The 23,113-nt window shown below is 40.6% G+C and overlaps 1 protein-coding gene across 4 annotated transcripts in view; it reads right to left on the reverse strand.

The window, feature by feature from the left end:
* ZNF569 (zinc finger protein 569) overlaps positions 1–22,768 on the reverse strand; it is a 34,323-nt gene extending 11,555 nt beyond the window's left edge. The window contains exons 1-3 of one of the 4 annotated variants that reach the window (XM_061385942.1): positions 22,682–22,768; positions 11,120–11,243; positions 7,689–7,746 (exon numbers count right to left, since the gene is read on the reverse strand). In XM_061385942.1, coding sequence (XP_061241926.1) covers positions 7,689–7,746; positions 11,120–11,193 — 132 coding nt within the window. In that variant the 5' untranslated portion in view covers positions 11,194–11,243; positions 22,682–22,768. Of the gene's footprint in view, positions 1–7,688; positions 7,747–11,084; positions 11,244–12,967; positions 15,443–22,681 lie in introns of those variants that run through there. The other 3 variants (XM_061385941.1, XM_061385945.1, XM_061385943.1) reach the window with 3 other exon arrangements.
* Between the last annotated feature and the right edge of the window lie 345 nt (positions 22,769–23,113).

The following is a 23,113-nucleotide window of genomic DNA, read 5'->3' on the forward strand; positions in this document are numbered from 1 at the left end:
TCCTGGCCCATGATTTCACTCGCGAAGGAAAGTAAAAATGTGTGAGTACCCTGTTTTCTCAGCTATATGATATGGTGCCAAAGAGACTAATTTTTCTCTCATCATATCCAGCATACTGAATTTTGAGCTTCATGACTGAAAAGTCTGAGAGAGCAGCAGATAACATTCTCAGAGGACATTACAGAGAAGCAGATTGTACTAACTGTGCTAAGGACACCATCAAGAAGAAAAAGAGGAGTCTAATAAATAAAATGAAAGAGGGGGCATGTGATATCTGAAAGATACCACAGATATAATGACCATGAGAGACTATTATGAACAGTTATATGGTAACAAAGTGGATAACCTAGAACAAATGGATAAATTCCTAGAAACATACAACCTACCAAGATTGAACCATGAAACAGATCAGAACAGATATAATGAGTAAGGAGCTGAATCAGTAATTAAAATCTTCCAGTAAAGAAAATCCTCCTCTCCCTCCAAAAAAGAAAAGCCAAAAACTACATGGCTTCCCTGATGAGTTTTACCAATCATTTACAGATGAATAGATGCCAATCTTTCTCAAACTTTCACACAAAAAAATAAGTTGAACTGAAGGGAACACTCTCAAGCTCATTTTACAAGACCAACATTACCCTGATACTAAAGGGAGATAGGACACTGCAAAGAAAACTATAGGCCAGTGTCTCTAATGAATGTAGATGCAGAAATTTTCAACAAAATATAGGCAAACTAAATTCAACAGCATGTTAAAACACCATGATCAAGAAGGATTTAATCCTGGGATGCAAAGATAGTTCAACACATGCAAATCTATACATGTGACATATTAATAGAAAGACAGAAATTATTATGTCTGATCATTTCAAGAGAGGCAGAAAAAGCACTTGACAAAATACAATATCCTTTTGTGATAAAAACTCTCAACAAATTGAGTATAGAAGGAATGTAGCTCAACATAAGTCAGGCAATATATGATAAGCCAATAACTAACATCATACCCAATGGTAAAAGGTTGAAAACTTTTCCTTTAAGACCAGAACAAGACCAAGGTACTCTCATCAATCCTATTCAGTATAGTATGAGTAATCCTAACCAGAGCAGTCAGGCAAGGAAAAAAAAGGAGAAAAGTCTTTTTAAGATGATATGATCTTATATACAGAAAATCCTAAAATCACCAGCAAAAAACTGTTAGAACAAATCAAAAAATTCAGTAAAGTTTCAGGATACAAAATCAATAGACAGAAATCAGCTCTGTTTGTATACACTAACAACAAAATATCTGAATAAGAAATAAAAACAATCCCATTCACAATAGTGAAGAGGAGACATAAGAGATGAAAGTTCGATCCCTGGGTCAGGAAGATCCCCTGGAGGAGGAAATGCCAACCCACTCCAGTATTCTTGCCTGGAGAATCCCATGGACAGAGGAGCCTGATAGGCTACAGTCCATGCGGTCGGAAAGAGTCAAACATGACTTGACACACACACATGCACGCATTCACAAAAGTATCAGAAACAACAAAAATACTTAGCAATACATTTAACCAAGGAGATGAAAGAAACTGAAGAGAATACAAATAAGTGAAAAGATATTCCATGTTCGTGGATCAAAAGAATTAATATTGTTGGGGCTCCCCCTGGTGGCTCCGCCGTTAAGACTCCGCCTGCCAATACAGGAGACATGGGTTCCGTCCCTGATCCAGGAAGACCAACATGCCGTGTCTCACAGTAACTAAACCCATGTGCCACAACTATTAAGCCTGCACACTCTAGAGCCTGTGCTCTGCAACAAGAGAAACCACCGCAATGAGAAGCCCACACACTGCAACTAGAGAGTAGCCACCACTTGTCATAACTAGAGAAAAGTTCATGCAGCAATGAAGACCCAGCATAGCCAAAAATTAATTTCAGAAATTATTTAAAAAAATAAAAGAACAAATACTTACTACCTCACCTGCCTCCTGAGAAAACTGTATGTAATAGTTAGAATCAGACATGGAACAATGAACTGGTTCAAAATTGGGGAAGGAGTATGTCAAAGCTGTATATTGTCACCCTGCTTATTTAACTTATATGAAGAGTACCATGTGAAATGCTGGAGTGGATGAAGCTCAAGCTGGAATCAAGATTGCTGGGAGAAATATCAATAACCTCAGATATGCAAATAACACCACCTTTATGGTAGAAAGTGAAGAGGCACTAAAGAGCCTCTTGATGAAAGTGAAAGAGGAGAGTGAAAAAGCTGGCTTAAAACTCAACATTCATAAAATGAAGCTCATGGCATCTGATCCCATCACTACAAGCCAAATAGTGGAAACAATGACAGACTTTATTTTCTTGGGCTCCAAAATCATTGCAGACAGTAATTGCAGCCATGAAATTAAAAGACACTTGCTACTTGGAAGAAAAGCTATTGACTAGCATAGAGAGTGTATTAAAAAGCAGAGACCAAAAAGCAGATGAACGCATACAGAAGAGGTAATACATACATATACAATGGAATATTACTCTGCCACGAGAAAGATGGGATCCTGCAATTGGCAACCCCATGGATGGGCATGTCAGATGAAGAAAGAAAACACTATGATATCCCTTATAGAAACAGTGGAAACAGCGTCAGACTTTATTTTTCTGGGCTCCAAAATCACTGCAAATGGTGACTGCAGCCATGAAATTAAAAGACACTTACTCCTTGGAAGGAAAGTTATGACCAACCTAGATAGCATATTCAAAAGCAGAGACATTACTTTGCTAACAAAGGTCCGTCTAGTCAAGGCTATGGTTTTTCCTGTGGTCATGTATGGATGTGAGAGTTGGACTGTGAAGAAGGCTGAGCGCCGAAGAATTGATGCTTTTGAACTGTGGTGTTGGAGAAGACTCTTGAGAGTCCCTTGGACTGCAAGGAGATCCAACCAGTCCATTCTGAAGGAGATCAGCCGTGGGATTTCTTTGGAAGGAATGATGCTAAAACTGAAACTCTAGTACTTTGGCCACCTCATACAAAGAGTTGACTCATTGGAAAAGACTCTGATGCTGGGAGGGATTGGGGGCAGGAGGAGAAGGGGACGACAGAGGATGAGATGGCTGGATGGCATCACCGACTCGATGGACGTGAGTCTGAGTGAACTCTGGGAGTTGGTGATGGACAGGGAGGCCAGGCATGCTGCGATTCATGGGGTCGCAAAGAGTTGGACACGACTGAGCGACTGAACTGAACCGAGCAGAATTCCTACAAAGACAAAATTCTGCCCTGTTTAAGCAATTGTTATGTAAGATTTCTGTCAGAGACAGTCAATAACACTAGGTAAATCTATTAAGACAGATAAATGCTCATGCCAGAAAGAGAACTTTTCAAAGTGCTATTTTTCTGGCAGCCATGAAAATATGCTCCTAGATCCCCTTCAGGAGAACCAGCTATGAGAAGCATCATCGATGAACAATCTCCAGCTTCTCTATCTTTAGTTCTACTACTGCATTCATGCTGAGACCATCCTATTTTCAAGCCACTACTGGCTATTTTTCCAGCTTAAGATTAAGTATGGTTAGGGTATTAGGGCCTGAACCATGATCTTAAATTCTGTCTTTCTTGATCCTAAGTTCCTTATGCTAGTTTTAAAACTTCCATGCAGAAATGTTTTCTTTCTGAAGTTTTATCATTAACTTCCTATGTAATTGCATTGTGGAAAACATAGTTTGTACTTTGAAATTTATTGAATTTGGGCCTAATATATGGTCAGTCTTTTAGTTTTTCCATATCTAAAAAGGGGATATTAATTGCTTCCAGGCTATAAGCTATGACAATCAATTAGCTCTATCAAATTATTATTGGTAGTTATGTTCATTTTGTTGTCTGTGTCTACCATGAGCTAAGACAGATCAATAAAAGTTTCCTACTGATATGTTTCTTATTTTTCACAGTATTCCTTATAATAAATTTTCTGCAGTTTGATGCAGAAGTAGTCCTAACCATTTATCTTTATTATCTAATGCACTAATTGGCATTTTAAAGTAACATTCTTTTTGTTTCTTTAAAGCTTACTGTCTTGGATGAATGGATGGAAGATACGGTACACAGTCAATGGAATACTACTCATCCATAAAAAAGAATAAAATAATGCCACTTGCACCACCATGGATGCAACGAGAGATTATCATACTAAGTCAGAAAGAGAAAGGCAAATACCATATGATGTCACTTAGACATGGAATCTAAAATATGGCACAAATGAATTTATCTACAAAACAGAAACAGACACACGATAGAGAACAGACCTGTGGTTGTCAACGGGTAGCAGGGAAGGAAGAGGGATGGACAAAGAGTTTGGGGATAGCAGATGCAAACTATTACACTTAGAATGGATAAACAGCAAGATCCTACTATATTCAGCACAGGAAACTATATCCAATCTCCTGCGATAAACCATAATGGAAAAGAATATTTAAAAAATAATGTATATGAAGAAACAAATGGCAACCCAATCCAGTATTCTTGTCTGGAAAATTCTGTGGACAGAGGAGCCTGGAGGGCTATAGTGTCGATGGGGTCGCAGACTCAGACACAACTGAGCATGCACACACAGTGTCTCATGTATGGAGTTTTCATCCAAAGAAAATGATGAGATTCTTTCATGAATACTGGATTTTATGACTGTAAAAATAATCTTTTCTAACAGAAAATTTTGCTTTTCTCATTATCATGTTTATTTACTACTTAGAATCCAGTTAGTAGTTTGCCATCAATAGTTCACTATTTCAGGTAACATATACCTATTCCATATTAGGTTTGTGAGGAGTAATATAATACTCAGCAGTTTTTGCCATTAACTTTCTTACCTTTCTTAATAACAACACCAACCCTTTTTCCAAAAATGGAACTGTAGCATATATTTTGATTCATAACTCTTCTACAACACCTAGGTACAATGTATCAACAAGTTCATTTGATTCAGTCTCTGCAATACCACTGAAATCTCAGCTCTTCTATTTCTTCTATGTGTTAAAGTAGTAGAACCAGAGAATTAAACAATTGAACCTGTTTTGTTTTTGTTTTTTGATAGCTCAGAGACTATTTGAGGGTCTCATAGTAGTTGAGGTTTTCATTATGAGTATTAACTGCCACTAAAGAGAATGAGAAAATAATTCATATTTGAGCCCTAGAGTTATAGTTTTTTATTCAGCAAGTTATGGAGTTACTAGATATGCCCAGCACTGGTTTAGAGTCCAAGGATATAGCTGGAAGATAGACATAAGTTCTTGTCCTCCTGGAAATTACATACTAGTTGAGGGAAATAAATGAAAACATAAACAAATAGGAAAGAGAGACTCTTTTGAAGACTATATAAGGTAATCCATGTAAAACTTTGATTAACAATAGATATTATTTACAGTTTTTACTGGGCATTTGTTCTTTTTTATTTTTTCAATTGTGGATTTATTTTCATGTATTATATGCAGTTTTCTATTCGATTTTAATTTAGTTTGTAAATATTTAAATACCAGATTTGGTCTGCCATATGTATTACTAAAATTATTGTTAGGTTTTTCAAATTTACTTTATTTATGGTGATTGTATCAACAGGAGAATGTAATTTTTATGTACTCAAACTTAGTTGAGCTTCTGTTTTACTACCTATGAATTTGATATTATACCAAAAAACAAGCTAGTGACCATAGAAAATACACTCAAGATGTTGTTGTCTTGGAATAACTGAGAACTCTCATACACTGTTAAGAGTATAATTTTGGACAACCACTTTGGAAAACTGTTTGGCAGTATTAATAAAAGGTAATCTTACACATAACTTATGACTCAGCAATTCTGCTTTGGTAGAAAGAGATATGCACATATGTGCAACAAAAATCTAATAGAAAGTTCACAGGAATAATATTTTAATTATTCCCAAATAAAAATTACCTAAATGCCAATCAATGATAGAATGGATATATAAAAGTATGGTTTATTCATATAATTGAATAATATACAGTAATAAAGTTGAGTGAACTACAGCTTACATGCATCAATTCAACATAAATCTGACAAAATATTAAACGAAGTCAGACGCCAAGTACATAGGTTACATAAAGTTTAAAAATATGCAGAAAGAGTCTATAGTGATATACACTAAACAGTGGTTACCCCTGGAGTAGGGGTAATAACTTGGAAAGGTACAGAAGGAGTCCAATGGGTGTTAGGGTAATATTCTATTTCTTTATCCAGTGCTTAATGCTGGCTACGAACGTGTGTTCACTTTGAAAATTAACTGAGGGAAAAACTAGACATACAGAGAAGCTATGAGATAGGGGCACCAGGTCAAAGAAAGGTATGTTTCAGTAAAGCAAATCTTTGAGCTGAGAGTGAAAAGGCAGTAAATTGAAATATGTTTAGTAGCTAAGAGTACAGGATAAAATCTGAAAGAGAAAGATTCCAAAGGAACTTTGAAGAAAAAGGATGAAGTTCTGAGGAAATGTCCTTGAAGAGGAAACAGACATTACTTACTCTAAGAGTAAAATGAAGAAATAAGGAACCATGGATTCATTACAACCACATTCACAAAAACCAAGTATACCAAGCACTGTTCTAGGGGCTGTAGATACAGCAGTAAACCAAATAAAACTTTTATTCTGTTCACATTCTAGTAGACTGAAAGTAAAAGAATTTACCATAAATGATTACTTTAGATTGTGGCCAAATCACAGCAAACATACATGGAAAAAATAATTATATAGGGTCATTTGAAAGGCACATCCCATCTATTTCTTCAGATAGTCTGCTTTTTATTTTTAAATGAGGTGACATACATAGAATAATGTGGTAAAATGCACTAATCTTAAATGCACAAACTGAGACATTCTTATATATTTACATATTTGTGTACCCATCACTCAATCAAAATATAGAACATTTTCAGCATACTACAAGATTCCCTCATATCCCGTCCCAGTAAATACCTGCTCAGTAACCACTATTCTCTAACACTGAGACTAGTTTTCTCAGTTTTCAAACTTCATATAAATGGTACCACATGTTTGTGAGATTATCCATATTGTAAGTTGCAGTACTCTGTGTGTTTTGGTTTTGTGTGTGTGTGTGTACACTATCCCACTGCATGAAATACTATCTCTTTTTCTGTTGATGTTGATTTGTGTTATTTCCAATGCTGGAATATTTTAACATATATTCTTTGCTTTATCCCTGATCAAAACAGACCACCTCCCTGGTGGTAGTGGTTAGGATTCAGCACTTTCACTGCTGTGGCCTGGGTTCAATCCCTGGTCAGGGAACTGAGATCCTGCAAGCCATGCAGCACAGCCAAGATTTTTTTTTAAATTATAAAGAAAACCCCGGACTATCAGAAAAGCTGTTTTACCAACTACAGAAAGTCTCCCTATATATGTTATAATATATTCATTGACCTAGGTGCCAATGAAAAACTTACTTAAATATATAATGAATTTCTGCTCTTGTTTACCTATAGTAATGAAATTCAAAACTGAAGCCCAACTTTAATCTCTCTAAATGAATACATTTCTGCATAATCATATTTTAACTTTCCTGGTCTTAATCTTCCAACTCTGCTTCCTCTGAAAATATGTTTTATCTATATAGGATTTTCCAGTTTAGTGTATGGATTACTACAATTCCCTTAAACTACTCTGGAACAAATATGCTATTTAAAATTTACCTGGAATTCATTCATTTCCTCTTCTTTCTGGGAATGGACTGAGCCTGAGAAGGCAGAGCTGAAAAAGAGAATAAAAGAGAATAAAAACCTTAGACAAGGTTTGCTTTGTGGTTTGAGAAACCTGTACCCACAAGGTAGATTAAAGGTCACTCTGTAGCAAAATGATACTTGGAGCCATCAGAAAGGCCAAGAATATACATTCCCCAAAGATGCTGATAGCTATAAAGATGACTACTACATCATGGAGAGCTTAAGCACATTCTGTGAACAAGAATAGGAGTGCATATATAGGAGATGCCCCATGAACTTATCAATAGCTCTGTATCAGAGAAGGGCTTCCCAGGTGCACTAGTAGTGAAGAACCTGCCTGCCAATCCCAGAGATGTAAGAGACTCAGGTTCGATCCCTGGATCAGGATAGTACCCTGGAGGAGGGCATGGCAACGTACTCCAGTGTTCTTGCCTGGAGAATCTCATGGACAGAGGAGGCTGGCGGCCTATGGTCCATAGGGTCGCAAAGAGTTGGACATGACTGAGCAACTTAGCAGGCATGCATGCATAGACACACAAGCATACTTTACATCAGCTACTACAATTATTGACTTAAATATTTACACAGAAAACAACAAATTCTTATAAATGCTAACTGTGTCTTAAACTAATCAGAATTGATGACAGACATTTTTTCCTTAGGAAAATATTCCAGCTAGTAAATAAAGAATGACAGGATTTGAATATCACCATTTTGTAATCCCTACTGAAATATAGCTAACAATATTCCACATTTTCTAAAACAAATAGGTGATAAAAAGAAGGACTGTCCTATTTTGAACATTTGGCAACTAAAGGGAAAAATATCCTTGTCTTTCCACCTTACTTCCTCTTGCATTTCAACTCAACCACTTTTCACCACCATCAGGAGCTTCCATTCCTTCATTCTATAGTTTTTCATTTTCCCTCACCCTCTTCCCACCACTTTTCTACTTACCTGGCCTTGAAGCCACGGTCAATTAGTATAATTAATTCTTGCTAACTTAGACTCCCTTGCCCCTTTCTCTCACATCATTCTTTCTTATTTCATGAAACCAACAACTTTGGTTAAATTTTACTCTCCCCTCCCCTATCTGTGGCGACAACCATGCATATGAACAGTACAGGAGGGGAAAAACCAAACAACCACGTGGAATAGGCTCAATTTAAATTCATGAAAACTAACAGCAAGTGGGTCTTCAATGCTGCCTGGAGATCATATTATATTTCTCTATTCTTTGTCCCACTCTCCTAAGTGATTATTTTATTCTTTTCCTTTATCCTCAGACCCTAACGTTTGTTCTTCCATTTAAGGAGGTGTCTATAGCATTTCTCCCCTTTCCTCCTTTATCAAGTTTCTCTCTCTGTTGAATCACTTCACTCAGTATATGAACAGGGTTATTATTTACCTCTTAACTCCACCTACCACTTCATTTCACTCCTTCCATTAAGAGAAAAAACTTAAAGTGTTGTTTATACTTGTTATCACCAATTTATCTTGTCCAGTTTTCTCTATAGGTCCTTATTCTACTGAAACTGCTTTGCAGGGTGACCAACAATTTTCATGTTGCTAAATTCAACATTACTGTCTCAGTCCTCTTTTGCTTGGGCTATCAGCAGCATCTGACACAATTTTCATTAAAACACATTCTTCCCTCGGTTACCAGGATATCACGAGTCTCTCAATCATTCTAGCTGGTCCCTTTCAGTCTCTTTTGCTGATTCCTCCTCATTTCCCAGACTTTGTCATGTTGAAGTGACCCAAAGATTAGTCCTTTACCTCTATCATTTTCCATCTACCCTACAACGTGATCTCATCCAGTCTGGTTGTAAATATCACCTAAAAGGGGTTCCCAGGTGGTGTAGTGCCTGGGAATCTGCCTGCCAATGCAAGAGCAGCAGGAGTTCAATTCCTGGGTCAGGAATAGCCTCAGAAGTAGGAAACTGCAACCCACTCCAGCATTCTTGCCTGGAAAATTCCATGGACAAAGGAGCCTGGCGGGTTATAGTCCACGGGGTCACAAAGAGTTGGAGATGACTGAGCACACATGCATGCACGTGTGCATCATCTACATGCTAATAACTGCCAAGTGTATGTCTCCAATCTGAGACCTTTCTTTAGAACTGTAGACTTGTATATCCCACTGCCAACTTAATATTTCCACCTAAATACCCAATGGGCACCTCATACTTCACATATAATATTCCAAACTGAAATCTCACTATTTCCCTATGTCCCAGGTTTTTCCTACCCTCTTTCCCTTCTCAGGTAATAACTCCAATCTTCAAGTTGCTCATATTAAAAAATACTGTGTCATCCTGTCGTACTTATACATCACATCAGTTCTATCAGCAAATTGCCATACATGACTACTTCTCACCATTTTTACTACTCTCGTCCAGGTCACCAACATCTTTTCCCTTGATTAATGCAACAGTTTCCTAGTTAGTCTTTCCACTTCTTCCCTTGTCCTTGTCTTCTTCCCCTAATCCTCTCATCAGACCAACCAAAGCAATCCTCTTAAATCATAAGCAGATAAAATCACATGTTCAAAACTCTCCCACAGCTTCCCACCTCATTCTGAGTAAAAGTCAAGATCATTCACATGGCCCTCAAGGACCAACCTGATCTGGCCTCCGGCCCTTCAATTACTTTTCTTCTCTCATCTCTCACTGCTGCTACTGCTGCTGCTGCTAAGTTGCATCAGTCGAATCCAACTCTGTGTGACCCCATAGACGGCAGCCCACCAGGCTCCCCCATCCCTGGGATTCTCCAGGCAAGAACACTGGAGTGGGTTGCCATTTCCTTCTCCACTACTCTCCCTTTTATCTGCTCTATTTCAGCCACCCTAGCCTCTTGGTACAGAGAAGGCAATGGCAACCCACTCCAGTACTCTTGCCTGGCAAATCCAATGGACAGAGGAGCCTGGTAGGCTGCAGTCCATGGGATCGCTAGGAGTTGGACACGACTGAGCAACTTCACTTTCATGCACTGGAGAAGGAAATGGCAACCCACTCCAGTGTTCTTGCCTGGAGAATCCCAGGGACAGGGGAGCATAGTGGGCTGCTGTCTCTGGGGTCGCACAGTCGGACACAACTGAAGCTACTTAGCAGCAGCAGCAGCAGCCTCTTGGTAACAGGCATATTTCCACCTGGGCTTTTCTAACTGGTGTTCCCTCTTCCCTTAATTATACGCATGTGCTGTGCATAATTAGCTCCTAATTTCCTTCATATCCTTATTATTACATTTTCAGGATGCATTTCTAGCTACCCCATCTAAAAGTCCTATCCCTGATTCTATATATTCTCCTTCTTTACTTCTTAGAATTTTTCACTATGTAATGTATGTTATATTAAATTTACTTACCCCCCTTATTATCTGACCCACAACAATTTAAGTACCATGATAGCAGAGTCTGTCTACTTTGTTCAATGCTATATCCCAAGCATCTTTTAACTCCTGTCACATGCAGCATTCAATAAATGGTGAGTAGATGAATGAATAAATCCATAATACCTGAAGAACCTGGAAAAGAAATTTGAAAATAGAACACTGCTTTAGAAAAATAACTTAGAAAACACATAATTCACAAAAAATTATTTTTAAAATGGTTGACTTCAATAGTAATCAAATAACTGCAAATTAAAGGAAATATTTTACATTTATGAGGTTAACAAAGGTTACTAATATTAATGACAACCATTGTTATCAAGGGTGTATAAATATAGGCAATCTAATACTATGCCAATAATACTGTAGATTAGATGGAACTTTACCAGAGAATAATTGGATAGAATTAGGGAGTCTTTCGGAGAAGGCAATGGCACCCCACTCCAGTACTCTTGCCTGGAAAATCCCATGGACAGAGGAGCCTGGTGGGCTGCAGTCCATGGGGTCGCTAGGAGTCGGACACAACTGAGCGACTTCACTTTCACTTTTCACTTTCATGCATTGGAGAAGGAAATGGCAACCCACTCCAGTGTTCTTGCCTGGAGAATCCCAGGGACAGGGGAGCCTGGTGGGCTGCCCGTCTGTGGGGTCGCACAGAGTTGGACACGACTGATGCGACGCAGCAGCAGCAGCAGGGAGTCTTTGCATTTCCCAGGTGTCACTAGTGGTAAAGAATCCACCAGCCAATGCAGGTAGAGCTAAGAGACACAGGTTCGATCTCCAGGTTGGGAATACCCACTGGAGGAGGGCATGGTAACCCACTCCAGTATTCTTGCCTGGAGAATCCATGGAGAGAAGAGCCTGGCAGGCTGCAGTCCAAAGGATTGCACAGAGTCAGGAAATGACTGAAGCGACTTAGCACAAACGCAGGTAGTCTTTAATAAGCACATACACTTCAACTGATCAGTTCCACTTCTAAGAGCCTGCCCCCTGTCCCCCGAAAATTAATAAAGTGCATCATAACATGTGCCAAACAGTTGCTAATAAACACGTTCTTTACAATGGCAAGAAGTTGAAAAGAACCAAATTAGCCATCAACAAGAGTAAATGCATTAACATGTATACCTTAAAAAACCTGTTAAATGATCACATAGATGTGTAATTGTTTAAATGAAAAAATATTAATTGCACATTGTTAAATGCCATACGTAGACTACACAATTGTATGTACAGTGTGATTCCAACTTTCAAGCTACTGATCATATATATATAATATATTCACGGGGAATGAAAAGATGGGAAATAAAATTTGATAGTGGCTGGCAGAAGTATGAATGATTCTTGTTTTCTTGGAGCTTTTCTTTGTGAATTGGGGCTGGGAGTGGGGGGCAAGGAGCATGAAATTACTAAGCACACAAAATATGGCAAATACACGAAAATACAATTTGAAACAAATACTAAAACAACGTGTTGGGGCTACTGATATCTAATAGAAAAACATATTTACGATGACCAGAACCAAAGAAACGAAGCACTGGTACAGTCTCACAAATCACACACAGGCTTCGTAGTTTGAAGCCACATTCATATGGAAATAGAAAAGGAAAAAACACATCCACAAAATCTGCCTACACACACGACTCCAGGGCCATATGAGTCACGGACAAATGTCTGGAAAATAAAGTCCTATCGAGTCACACGCTCAGTTTTTCACCCTCCACTCCCACGGCCTCAGGGAACCCGCCGCCCCTGCCCGGCGTCCTCCTCCAACAACACAGGCACCCAGTGGGCCGCAGGCCCCTGAACCATCCAGCACAAAGAGTCCCGAATTCTGAGCTCGCGGCTTCCCGAAGACTCACCGGCAAGCCCGCAGACACGGGCCACAGTTCCACACCTCAACACCGCCCGAGTGGCACAGCCGGTGCGGCCCCAGGGAGGGGTGCCACTCAGGTCAGCGCCGACTGTGGCGGTAGGCAGCACCAGCCCAGGTCCGTTAGATGCAGCTAACTCTTCCCAGAGGCCCCCGCGGCTCGCGGAGGAGGGACTGGCCCTCCCGCTGTCGGGGTAACCGGAATGACCCACCGCACCGTGGAGGGGCTCTCAGATCGGCCGAGGGACCTCAGCTGAGTTTTGCAGAAGCTGCCTCCCATGAGTCTGGCACTCGGAGCCTGGGAGTGCTACTTGGTGCTAAGGAGAATCTGAAAAGGTCCGCGGTTTTGCTGCCCAGAACTACATTTCCCAGAGGCCTCCTCGGTCCAAATCTATTTTCCGCAAAAAGTCTCTTGCTCCGTGCAGTTGGTGTATCTTCGGGTTCTCGGCGTTATGGTATCTGGTCCGTGAAGGAAGCACCGCTGAGTCGGTTTAGTTCCGTTTGATCCCGGCCCCACCTGGGACTGGACTTCAGTGGGGTCAAGGTGGGAAAAGATCTGGGCACCGTGACGAGGAGATGGGCCAGCTTGAGCCTCAAGCTGTCAAGCAGTCAGAGAAGGAGGAGTGCCCTTGGGTGATCGAGTGTGAAAGATTTCTGCGGTGGGATTTGTGGTAGGGTGCCTAGCGGGTCGAGAGACTCTGAGGTCCAGTGATTTTGGAGTTGTGCGAATTTGATTGGTGTGACCATGGTCGCGTCGTCTGTTCTAGGGACCTCTTGATTCTGACCCTGCAGTTTTTGAGAGACAGTGTGCTTGTGTTCATTGTGTTTCTGTTTTTCTGACGGGCACCTAGTAAAATATCAACACCCCACAGTCACCAAAATATTAAATGGAAAAATATCGTAGTTTTGTGAATGTGTATTGCTGGAAACACCCTTACTTTTTTTTACACTGTGTTATTCCACGTCTATGTGTGTTTTATGGACAAAGGTGATACAGGTAATTTAGAAAGATATTGTTGAAGAAGGCAAAGACATTGAGTCATCAGATGAAAGGACATGTCAATAATTCAAAGTAGCCTCGACATCAGGAGTGAAAAGTGTAGGTGGAAAAGCAGAGAAGTAACCAGGTGCAAAAACCTAAGAATCTAGCAAACCAGACTCTAATGTCACTCCTGTCATAAAGACCTGATTTTTTTCAACATTTCATTTGAGTTCCACTCTGATTTAAGAATTTTAAAAGTTTTCAATGAAAGTTGAAGACTCACTACAATAATTTTGCAGTAGAGACTAAAATGGAGAAAATCTCTATGAAAACACGACGCTTTTATGCAATAGTATGTTGGCAAAGAGAACAGAATACTGCGGACTACAGCATGCTAAATATCAGGAACTTGAAGTTGTTGAAGGTATCAGAGAGGCTTCTAGCTCATAAGCTTACTGTAAAGCTATACAAAGCCACAAAACTAAAGAACTATGTTATCTCTAGGAAGCACAAAAAAATAATCTTCCTTTCACAGGCTTCATTTCACTAGATGATAACCAGCACTGTTTCAGAATAGTGTGAATCTCTTTCTGGATAGGGTAAAGTGAAAGAAAAGTGAAGTCGCTCAGTCGTGTTCGACTCTTTGCGACCCCATGGACTGCAACCTACCAGGCTCCTCCGTCCATGGGATTCTCCAGGCAAGAATACGGGAGTGGGTTGCCATTTCCTTCTCCAGGGGATCTTCCCAACCCTGGGATTGAACCCAGGTCTCCCACATTGCAGGCAGACACTTTAACCTCTGAGCCACCAGGGAAGCCCCAGGTAGGGTAAAGAGACTCCTAAACACTGCATAGAGAGAACATGTCCTCTAAATAAGTCTTAATTATTTGTCTCAAGTGTGTTTACCAGCAGTACATTTCTTCTGTCACCTGTATGAGTTGTTTTTTGCTAATTATTTTGTTAAAAGATGAGGAGAGAACAGAGCTGGTGCTATGTCCATCCAGCTTCCTGATTTCATTTTTTATACTTGTAGATTTGTCCATTTCTCCTTTTATTTCTGTAAAGCTTTGCTTTATATATTTTAAAGCTCTCTTGTTGATGATACATATTTAGAGTTGTACTAGCTTCCTGTTAAATTGATCCAATAAGAAATTATGTAATTTGTGACTTCCCTGGTGGTCCAGTGGGTAGGATATTGTGCTCCCAATGCAGGGCACCTGGGTTCGATCCCTGGTCAGAGAACTAGCTCCTACATGCCTCAACAAAGATCCAGCATAGCCAAATATAAATACTTTTTTAAAAGAAATTATGAAAAAAAAAAAGAAATTATGCAATTTACCCTTTATTTATAATATTGGTTTTTGTCTTAGTCTGTTTTGATATTACTATAGCTTCACCATGCTTCTTTTGGCTAGTGCATTATCTTTTTCTATACTTTTTCTTTTAACTTTTATTTTTGAAGTATGTCTCATTAAATATTTATTTTTAAAATAAATGGCAGTCTTACTCTTTGACATATTTAGTAAATTTACATTTATAAAGCAGTTGGGTTTTGTTCTACCACCTTAGAATTTGTTTCCTTTTGGCCTAACTTTCTTAAATTTTAACTTTTTGTTTGGAAGTAATTCTGGATTCTCGTGTGTGTGTGTGTGTGTGTGTGTGTGTGTGTGCGCGCGCGCCGCACACTCTCAGTTGTGTCCAGTTCTTTTGTGACCCCATGGACTATAGCCCGCCAGGCTCCTCTCTCCATAGGATTCTTCAGGCAAGAATATTTCCCAGGTGGCGCAGTGGTAAAGAATCCACCTGCCAATGCAAGAGATTGTTAGAGTTAGATCCCTGGGTCAGGAAGATCCCCTGGAGGAGGAAATGGCAACGCACTCCAGTATTCTGGATTCTCATGTAGTTTTAAGAAATAATTCAGGGAGATCCCAGATACCTTTTATCCAATTTCCCCCAGTGGTAACATCTTGCAATACTATACACAGAATCAGAACGTTGACATTGATACTCTCAACAACAAGAATCTTTCATGTTGTCCTTCTATAGCCACACCCACTTCTCTCTTTCCCGAAACCCTCTCCGTAAGACCTGGCAACCCTAATCTGTTCTCCCTTTCTGTAATTTTACCTTTCAAGAATGTTACATAAGTGACATTATACATTATATATTATATAATGTATGAGTGAGTGAGTTGAGTCGCTCAGTCGTGTCCGACTCTTTGCGACCCCATGGACTGTAGTCTACCAGGCTCCTCCCTCCATGGGATTCTCCAGGCAAGAGTACTGGAGTGGGTTGCCATTTCCTTCTCCAGGGGATCTTCCCGACCCAGGGATCGAACCCGGGTCGCCCACATTGCAGGCAGACGCTTTAACCTCTGAGCCACCAGGGAAGCCTGATATAATGTATATATACATTATATATTGTATATACATTATAAAGTATGTAATTGGAGTACTGACTTTTTCACTCAGCTTGATTCCCTGGAGATTCATACATGTTGTTATATGTGTAATTCATTCCTTTTTATTGCTGAGTAGAATTCCATGTGAACATACTACAGTTTGTTTAGCCATTCACTCATGGAAGGACATATGGGCTTTTCCAACTTTTGTCTGTTACAACTAAAGCTGCTATATACATTCATATACAATTTTTTTTTAAATTTCAAACACCAAGAAGAGTTTTAGAAGGAATTTGTTCATTCGCTAAAAAATCTATCTGGCATTTTCACTGAGATTATATTCAGTATATAGATAATTTGGGGAGAACTGACATCTTTATAATGGTGAATCTCATAACTATGCAACACAATATGAACATAATATATCTCTTCTTAAATTCCTCTCAGTAATGTTTTGTATTTTTAATGTACAGGTAACAAAATCTTTTGTCAGGTCTACCCCTAAGTATTTCAGAGGTTTTGATGCATTTTAATTGGTATTTTTTCAAATTTCAATTTCCAACTGTATATAAGAAATAAAATTGATTTTTGTAACTTGTAGCTTGATACTTTGCTAAACTCACTTAGTATTTCTACTAGAGTATTTAGAGGTTTCATTGCATTTTCTACGGAGATGATTATGTCACCTATGAAAAAAGACATTGGTGTCTATTCCTATTAAAATTGGCAAATACAGAATGGATCCCAACCCCAAATTTGGTTAGGATATTGAGACAGATGAGGCCGCACACAAACACCAAGAAGAAATGAACATTTTCTCACTCACACAATGAAGCTTTCTAGGAAAAGCAAAGCAGGCATCCCAAGAAAGTCCGCAAATGGTTTGTGAAAGCAAGGAAAGGAAACTGGCTTGGAGTGTTTATGGCAGAGGCTTGTGTAGTTTAAATCACCTGCTAGTGTCAAAGGAGAGAGCACCTGAGTTTGCCTAGCTTGGGGATATAAGAAAAATAAGAAGGAGTGAAGCTCAAAGCTACAAGCAGCTTCTGCTGCTGCTCCTGTTGCCGCTTGTGTGTGTGTTTGGTGTGGATCCAGTGAAGCAGCAGCTGAGGAGATTAGTTCTTGGCATGGCTGACAAAAAGGCCAAGTGGGGAGTCAAGGCTGAGAACAATGATCATATTAATTTGAAGGTGGCAGGTGGTGCACTTTAAGAAGCATAGGGACTTCCCTGGTGGTCCAGTGGTTAAGAATCTGCCTTGCAATGGAAAGGATGAAGGTTTGATCCCTGGTTAGGGAACTAAGATCCCATATGCTGTGGAGCAACTAAGCCCGCCAGCCACAACTAAAAAGTTCATTTGCCCACAACTAAATACTGATGCAGCCAAATAAACAGATAAGTATTTTTTAAAAGGATTAAGAGGCATACAACCACTTAGTGAACTAATGAAAGTCTATAGTGAATGACTGAGTTTGTCAATAAGGCAGATCAGAATACGATTTGATGGGCAGCCAATCAATGAGACATACTCACCTACACAGTTGGAAATGAAGGATGAAGATATAATTGGTATGTTCCAGCAACAGAGAGGTGTCTACTAAAACAGAATCCTGCTACTTTACTCCAAAATTCTGTTCCTACCTACCAAGAGGACATTCTCAATTAGAAAAATGCAATTTGGTTCTACTATATCCTGACTACTGCAGTACAGTTTTCTCTAGTCTTTCATTTTCCTCTTCCCCATTCCTTTATTATATTTACAGTAACTGGTGTATGCATGAATATATCACTTTTTAAAAAACTAAATCAGGGCCAATGGTACGTTTTGATTGACACAAAATGGAAATTGCATGGGGGATATTACATTACTCCCCATAGAATACTGGAACCTTTACAATAGTTTATTTCTATTTACTTCTCTTCTGGCCTTTGTGCTATTGTTGTCATACAATTTGCTTCTATATCTGTTAATTTATGTATTAAGAATATATAAAACCGTGACTACACTGTTTTTATTTTTGCTTAAATAGTAATTTGTATTTTGGCAAGAATTAAATAATAAAATACTGGGACTTCTCTGGTAGTCCAGTGGCTAAGACTCTGAGATCCCAATGCAGGGGTGAGGGTTCAATTCCAGGTCAGGGAACTAGATCCCACATGCCATAACAAAAACATGGGGCAGCCTAAATAAATAAATAAATACTAAAAAAGGAAATAGTGTTGTGTGTTAACCCTGTAGTTCCCATCTTTGGTGCTCTTCACTGTTTTGTGTTGATCCAGATATCTGTTTGTTATCTAAATACACATATAATAGGCCTCTTGAATTTGCCCTTCTACTCTGATTTTTTATTTTCCATTTTTAAAGTTAATTTTTCTTCTAGGTCTATCCCAGTACAACATACAGCAACAGCATCTGGCACACAGTAGGTGCTTTCTAATCATATACCACTGAGCAGAATTCCTTGCACAAACCTACATCCATTAGCCTAGTCCTCACCATTTCTCATGCACTATCATACCACACCCTTCCTCCACTCTCCATCAGTCACTTTCTATTATAGCACATTTGCACAGCATCACAAATGTCACACACAATAACACAATCACACACATGGTCACAGAAATGCACCATGTTCACCCCCCACACACACAGTTTTGCATCTTTGTCAACAAAGGTCCGTCTAGTCAAGGCTATGGTTTTTCCAGTAGTCATGTATGGATGTGAGAGCTGGACTATAAAGAAAGCTGAGCGCTGAAGAATTGATACTTTTGAACTGTGGTGTTGGAGAAGGCTCTTGAGAGTCCCTTGGACTGCAAGGAGATCCAACCAGTCCATCCTAAAGGAGATCAGTCCTGAGTGTTCATTGGAAGGACTGATGTTGAAGCTGAAACTCCAATACTTTGGCCACCTGATGCAAAGAGCTGACTCATTTGAAAAGACCCTGATGCTGGGAAAGATTGAGGGCAGGAGGAGAAGGGGACGACAGAGTATAATATGGTTGGATGGCATCACTGACTCAGTGGACCTGGGTTTGGGTAGACTTCAGCAGTTGGTGATGAACTGGGAGGCCTGGCGTGCTGTGGTTCATGGGGTCGCAAAGAGCTGGACACGACTGAGCGACTGAACTGACTGAACTGACTGACTCTCACTATGAAACACACGGTGGCAGAACCAAAGGGTAGTGCACCCACAAAGTCACAGTCAGTTGACAGGAACTTAAACAAAAACTTAAAATATAGGGACTTCCCTGGTGGGCCAGTGGTAAAGAATCCACCTTCCAATGAAGGAGCTGCAGGTTGGGTCATCGAAAAAGCAAGAGAGTTCCAGAATAATATCTACTTTTGCTTTATTAACTACGCCAAAGCCTTTGACTTTGTGGATCACAAAAAAATGTGGAAAATTCTTAAAGAGATGGGAATACCAGACTTCGGGGAGCGAGCTCTGCCCGTGGCAAAGGTCATGAGGAAGGAGGCTTGGCATACGCAAAGGCGGGATCAAGCCTCAGGAGTCTCCCTGGAAATTCTCGAGCATCTACCCCCAAAACCAGAGTCTGCCTACTTTCTGCTTTGTGCTTTCACCTACACCTCAGACTTTACGGGGGGCTGTCCCCCACTACCTCTCTCTGAAACAAGAGTTAGCTTACAGCTCCAGTTAATAATTCCTGGGTGTGACAGTGTTTCAACCTACAAACTCCTTTGAAAATCCTCTAGCCTGCCTGAATAGGTTTTTCCGGCCACATATGATTGTTCAGAGCCTCCCAACTGTGAGAGGCATGAGATGTTCTAAACTGTCTAAACACAGATTCCTTAGAGTAGTTAAAAGATTGATTAGAAATTGTATTGGTGAAGGGTTTTTCACTTGTTGGGCCAATGTTTGCTGCTAAGTCTCCATATCCCTTACCTACTGTGTCCTTGGCAGTGTATTGCTTGATATAATGGGTGTATAGAAATGTAAGTAGTAGCCTCAATGTTTGTAACCTTGGACCCTTGAGTTAATTCTTTTCTTGATTGAGCCCACCTCACCTTTGCCCTATAGGAATGCAACTTTATCCAATGCTTTTTGGGGGCTGGCGCCTGACTTTAGAATAATCACCTTTAGAGAAAAATAAGTTTTTAAAATGTTAACAGGCCTCCTGGCCAGAAGATGATGTAAATCACCTAAACTTTTGCATATGATAAATTGAAAGCCTGGCTTCGATAAGGATCAGTAACTGCTGTCCTTGCATGACTCTACCCCTTCCCCCATTATCCTCTATGCACAACTTATGGTATAAGACTACTTTGGAAAATAAAGTATGTCCTGAAATTTGGTCTCCCCATGTCGTTCTTTATTTCACCTTCTAGCTGAACTTTTCCTCTGAGGCAGGGAAGCTCGTCAAGCCTACTAATTTTGCCTGGGCTTCTAAGATCTGACCAGGGAGGCCTTAGTGTCTCCTCTCCTTCGGGAGAATGGGAGGACGCCTGCGGCCTTCGTAGGTGACATAAATTTCCTGCTTTGGAATTTTATTCAGCCTCTTTTCTTCACTGAATCTCTTCACTGAGCTATCCTTATTTCACCACTCTTTATATCCTTAATAAACGTTTAATTAAGCAGTTGTTTCCTGATCCTCGCCAACGCCGTCCCCGCTTCGAATTCCCTGGATCCACCGGGGCTGGACCCCGGCACCAGACCACCTGACCTACCTCCTAAGAAATCTGTATTAAGGTCAACAGTTAGAACTGGATATGGAACAACAGACTGGTTCCAAATCAGGAAAGGAGTACATCAAGGCTGTATACTGTCACCCTGCTTATTTAATTTATATGCAGAGTACATCATGTAAAATGCCAGGCTGGATGAAGCGCAAGCTGAAATCAAGATTGCCAGGAGAAATATCAATAACCTCAGATATGCAGATGACACGACCCTTATGGCAGAAAGCGAAAAACTAAAGGGCCTCTTGATGAAAGAGGAGAGTGAAAAAGTTGGCTTAAAACTCAACATTCAGAAAACTAAGATCATGGCATCCAGTTCCATCACGTCATGGCAATTAGATGGGGAAACAATGGAAACAACGACAGACTTTATTTTGGGGGGCTCCAAAATCACTGCAGATGGTGACTGTAGCCATGAAATTAAAAGACGCTTGCTCCTTGGAAGAAACTCTTTGACCAACCTAGACACCACATTAAAAAGCAGAGACATTACTTTACCAACAAAGGTCCGTCTAGTCAAAGCTATGGTTTTTCCAGTAGTCATGTATGGATGTGAGAGTTGGACTATAAAGAAAGCTGAGCGCCAAAGAATTGATGCTTTTGAACTGTGGTGCTGGAGAAGACTCTTGGGAGTCCCTTGGATTGCAAGGAGATCCAACCAGTCCATCTTAAAGGAGATCAGTCCTGAATATTCACTGGAAGGACTGATGCTGAAGGTGAAACTCCAATACTTTGGCCACCTGATGGGAAAAACTGACTCATTGGTAAAGACCCTGATGCTGGGAAAGATTGAAGGTGGGAGGAGAAGGGGACGACAGAAGATGAGATAGTTGGATGGCATCACCAACACAATAGACATGAGTTTGAGTAGGCTCAGGGAGTTGGTGATGGACAGGGAGGCCTGCCTTGCTGCAGTCCGTGGAGTCGAAAAGAGTAGGACACAACTGAGCAACTGAACTGAACTGAACTGAGGGGAACTGGGATCCCACATCCGTGGGGCACTGGGGCCCCTGCACTGCAGCTGCTGAGCCCTTGCCGCAGCAAAGACCTAGCAGGGCAAAAAAAAAGTAAAAACCTTAAAATACAAACACTGTTGTTTTAAGCAGGTATAGAGTCAGGTTAAGGAGCTCTGGTGGCTCTGACTGCAATTCTGTAACGAATCCGCCTGCAATGCAGGAGACCTAGGTTCAATCCCTGGGTTGGGAAGATCCCCTGGAAAAGGGAATGGCAACCCACTTCAGTATTCTTGCCTCGAGAATTCCATGGACAGAAGAACTTGGCAGGCTACAGTCCATTTGGTCTCAAAGAATGGGACACGACTGAGCGACTAAACAACAACAACAAAGGAGCCGTGAAGTGTCCGGGGGAGAAGTGTAATCAGCTAAGTCCTCTTGAGAGAACATTTGTATCTGAATGTAGGGGGTAAACAAACTTTGAAGATACCCGACAGAGGAGCCGTTTTAGGAAGAGGGGACACATTCACATCCACTATCACTAAATCACAAACTCAGGAATCATATGCAAAAGATGACACTCTCTATCCTGACCTCTCCCCTCCTGTCTTCAGGGCAAACCATTCCCTGGGAAAGAACGCCCTGGGGAAGGAGGGACTGGATGCAGCACAACGTACCTGCGCATTCCATTTCCAACTGCCCCATACACACTTTCTTCAGGTCCCCCAGCTCAAACAGAGGAACTTACTTCTCATGCATTTTGTGTAGACGCGCGTGCACTAGAACGCGCCCACTTCGCTCCCCCCGGCCCCGCCCCGGCCCCTGAGGCTAACAAGCGGTTTGTAATTCTCCGACGCGTAGCTAAGGAAGGTGGACCGATCCCTTATGCCTGGGTCCTTCAATCTCGACAGATTAGGGTGACGCTCGACGCAGTCTCTGTGGTGGACCCAGCCTCAGAGCTGAGAGGAATCGATCGAGACGTGCAGGCTCCTCCTGCAAGTCCAGGGAGAGGTCCGCTTGGCAAAAGCTGGGGCAGAGGAGGTGGTGGTACAAACTCCCAGGGCAGTTGAACTCCAGAGCGCCAAGGCTTCTTCTGGTCAGGACTACAT

The sequence above is a fragment of the Bos javanicus genome, chromosome 18, assembly GCF_032452875.1.
Source record: "Bos javanicus breed banteng chromosome 18, ARS-OSU_banteng_1.0, whole genome shotgun sequence".
NCBI lineage: Eukaryota > Metazoa > Chordata > Mammalia > Artiodactyla > Bovidae > Bos > Bos javanicus.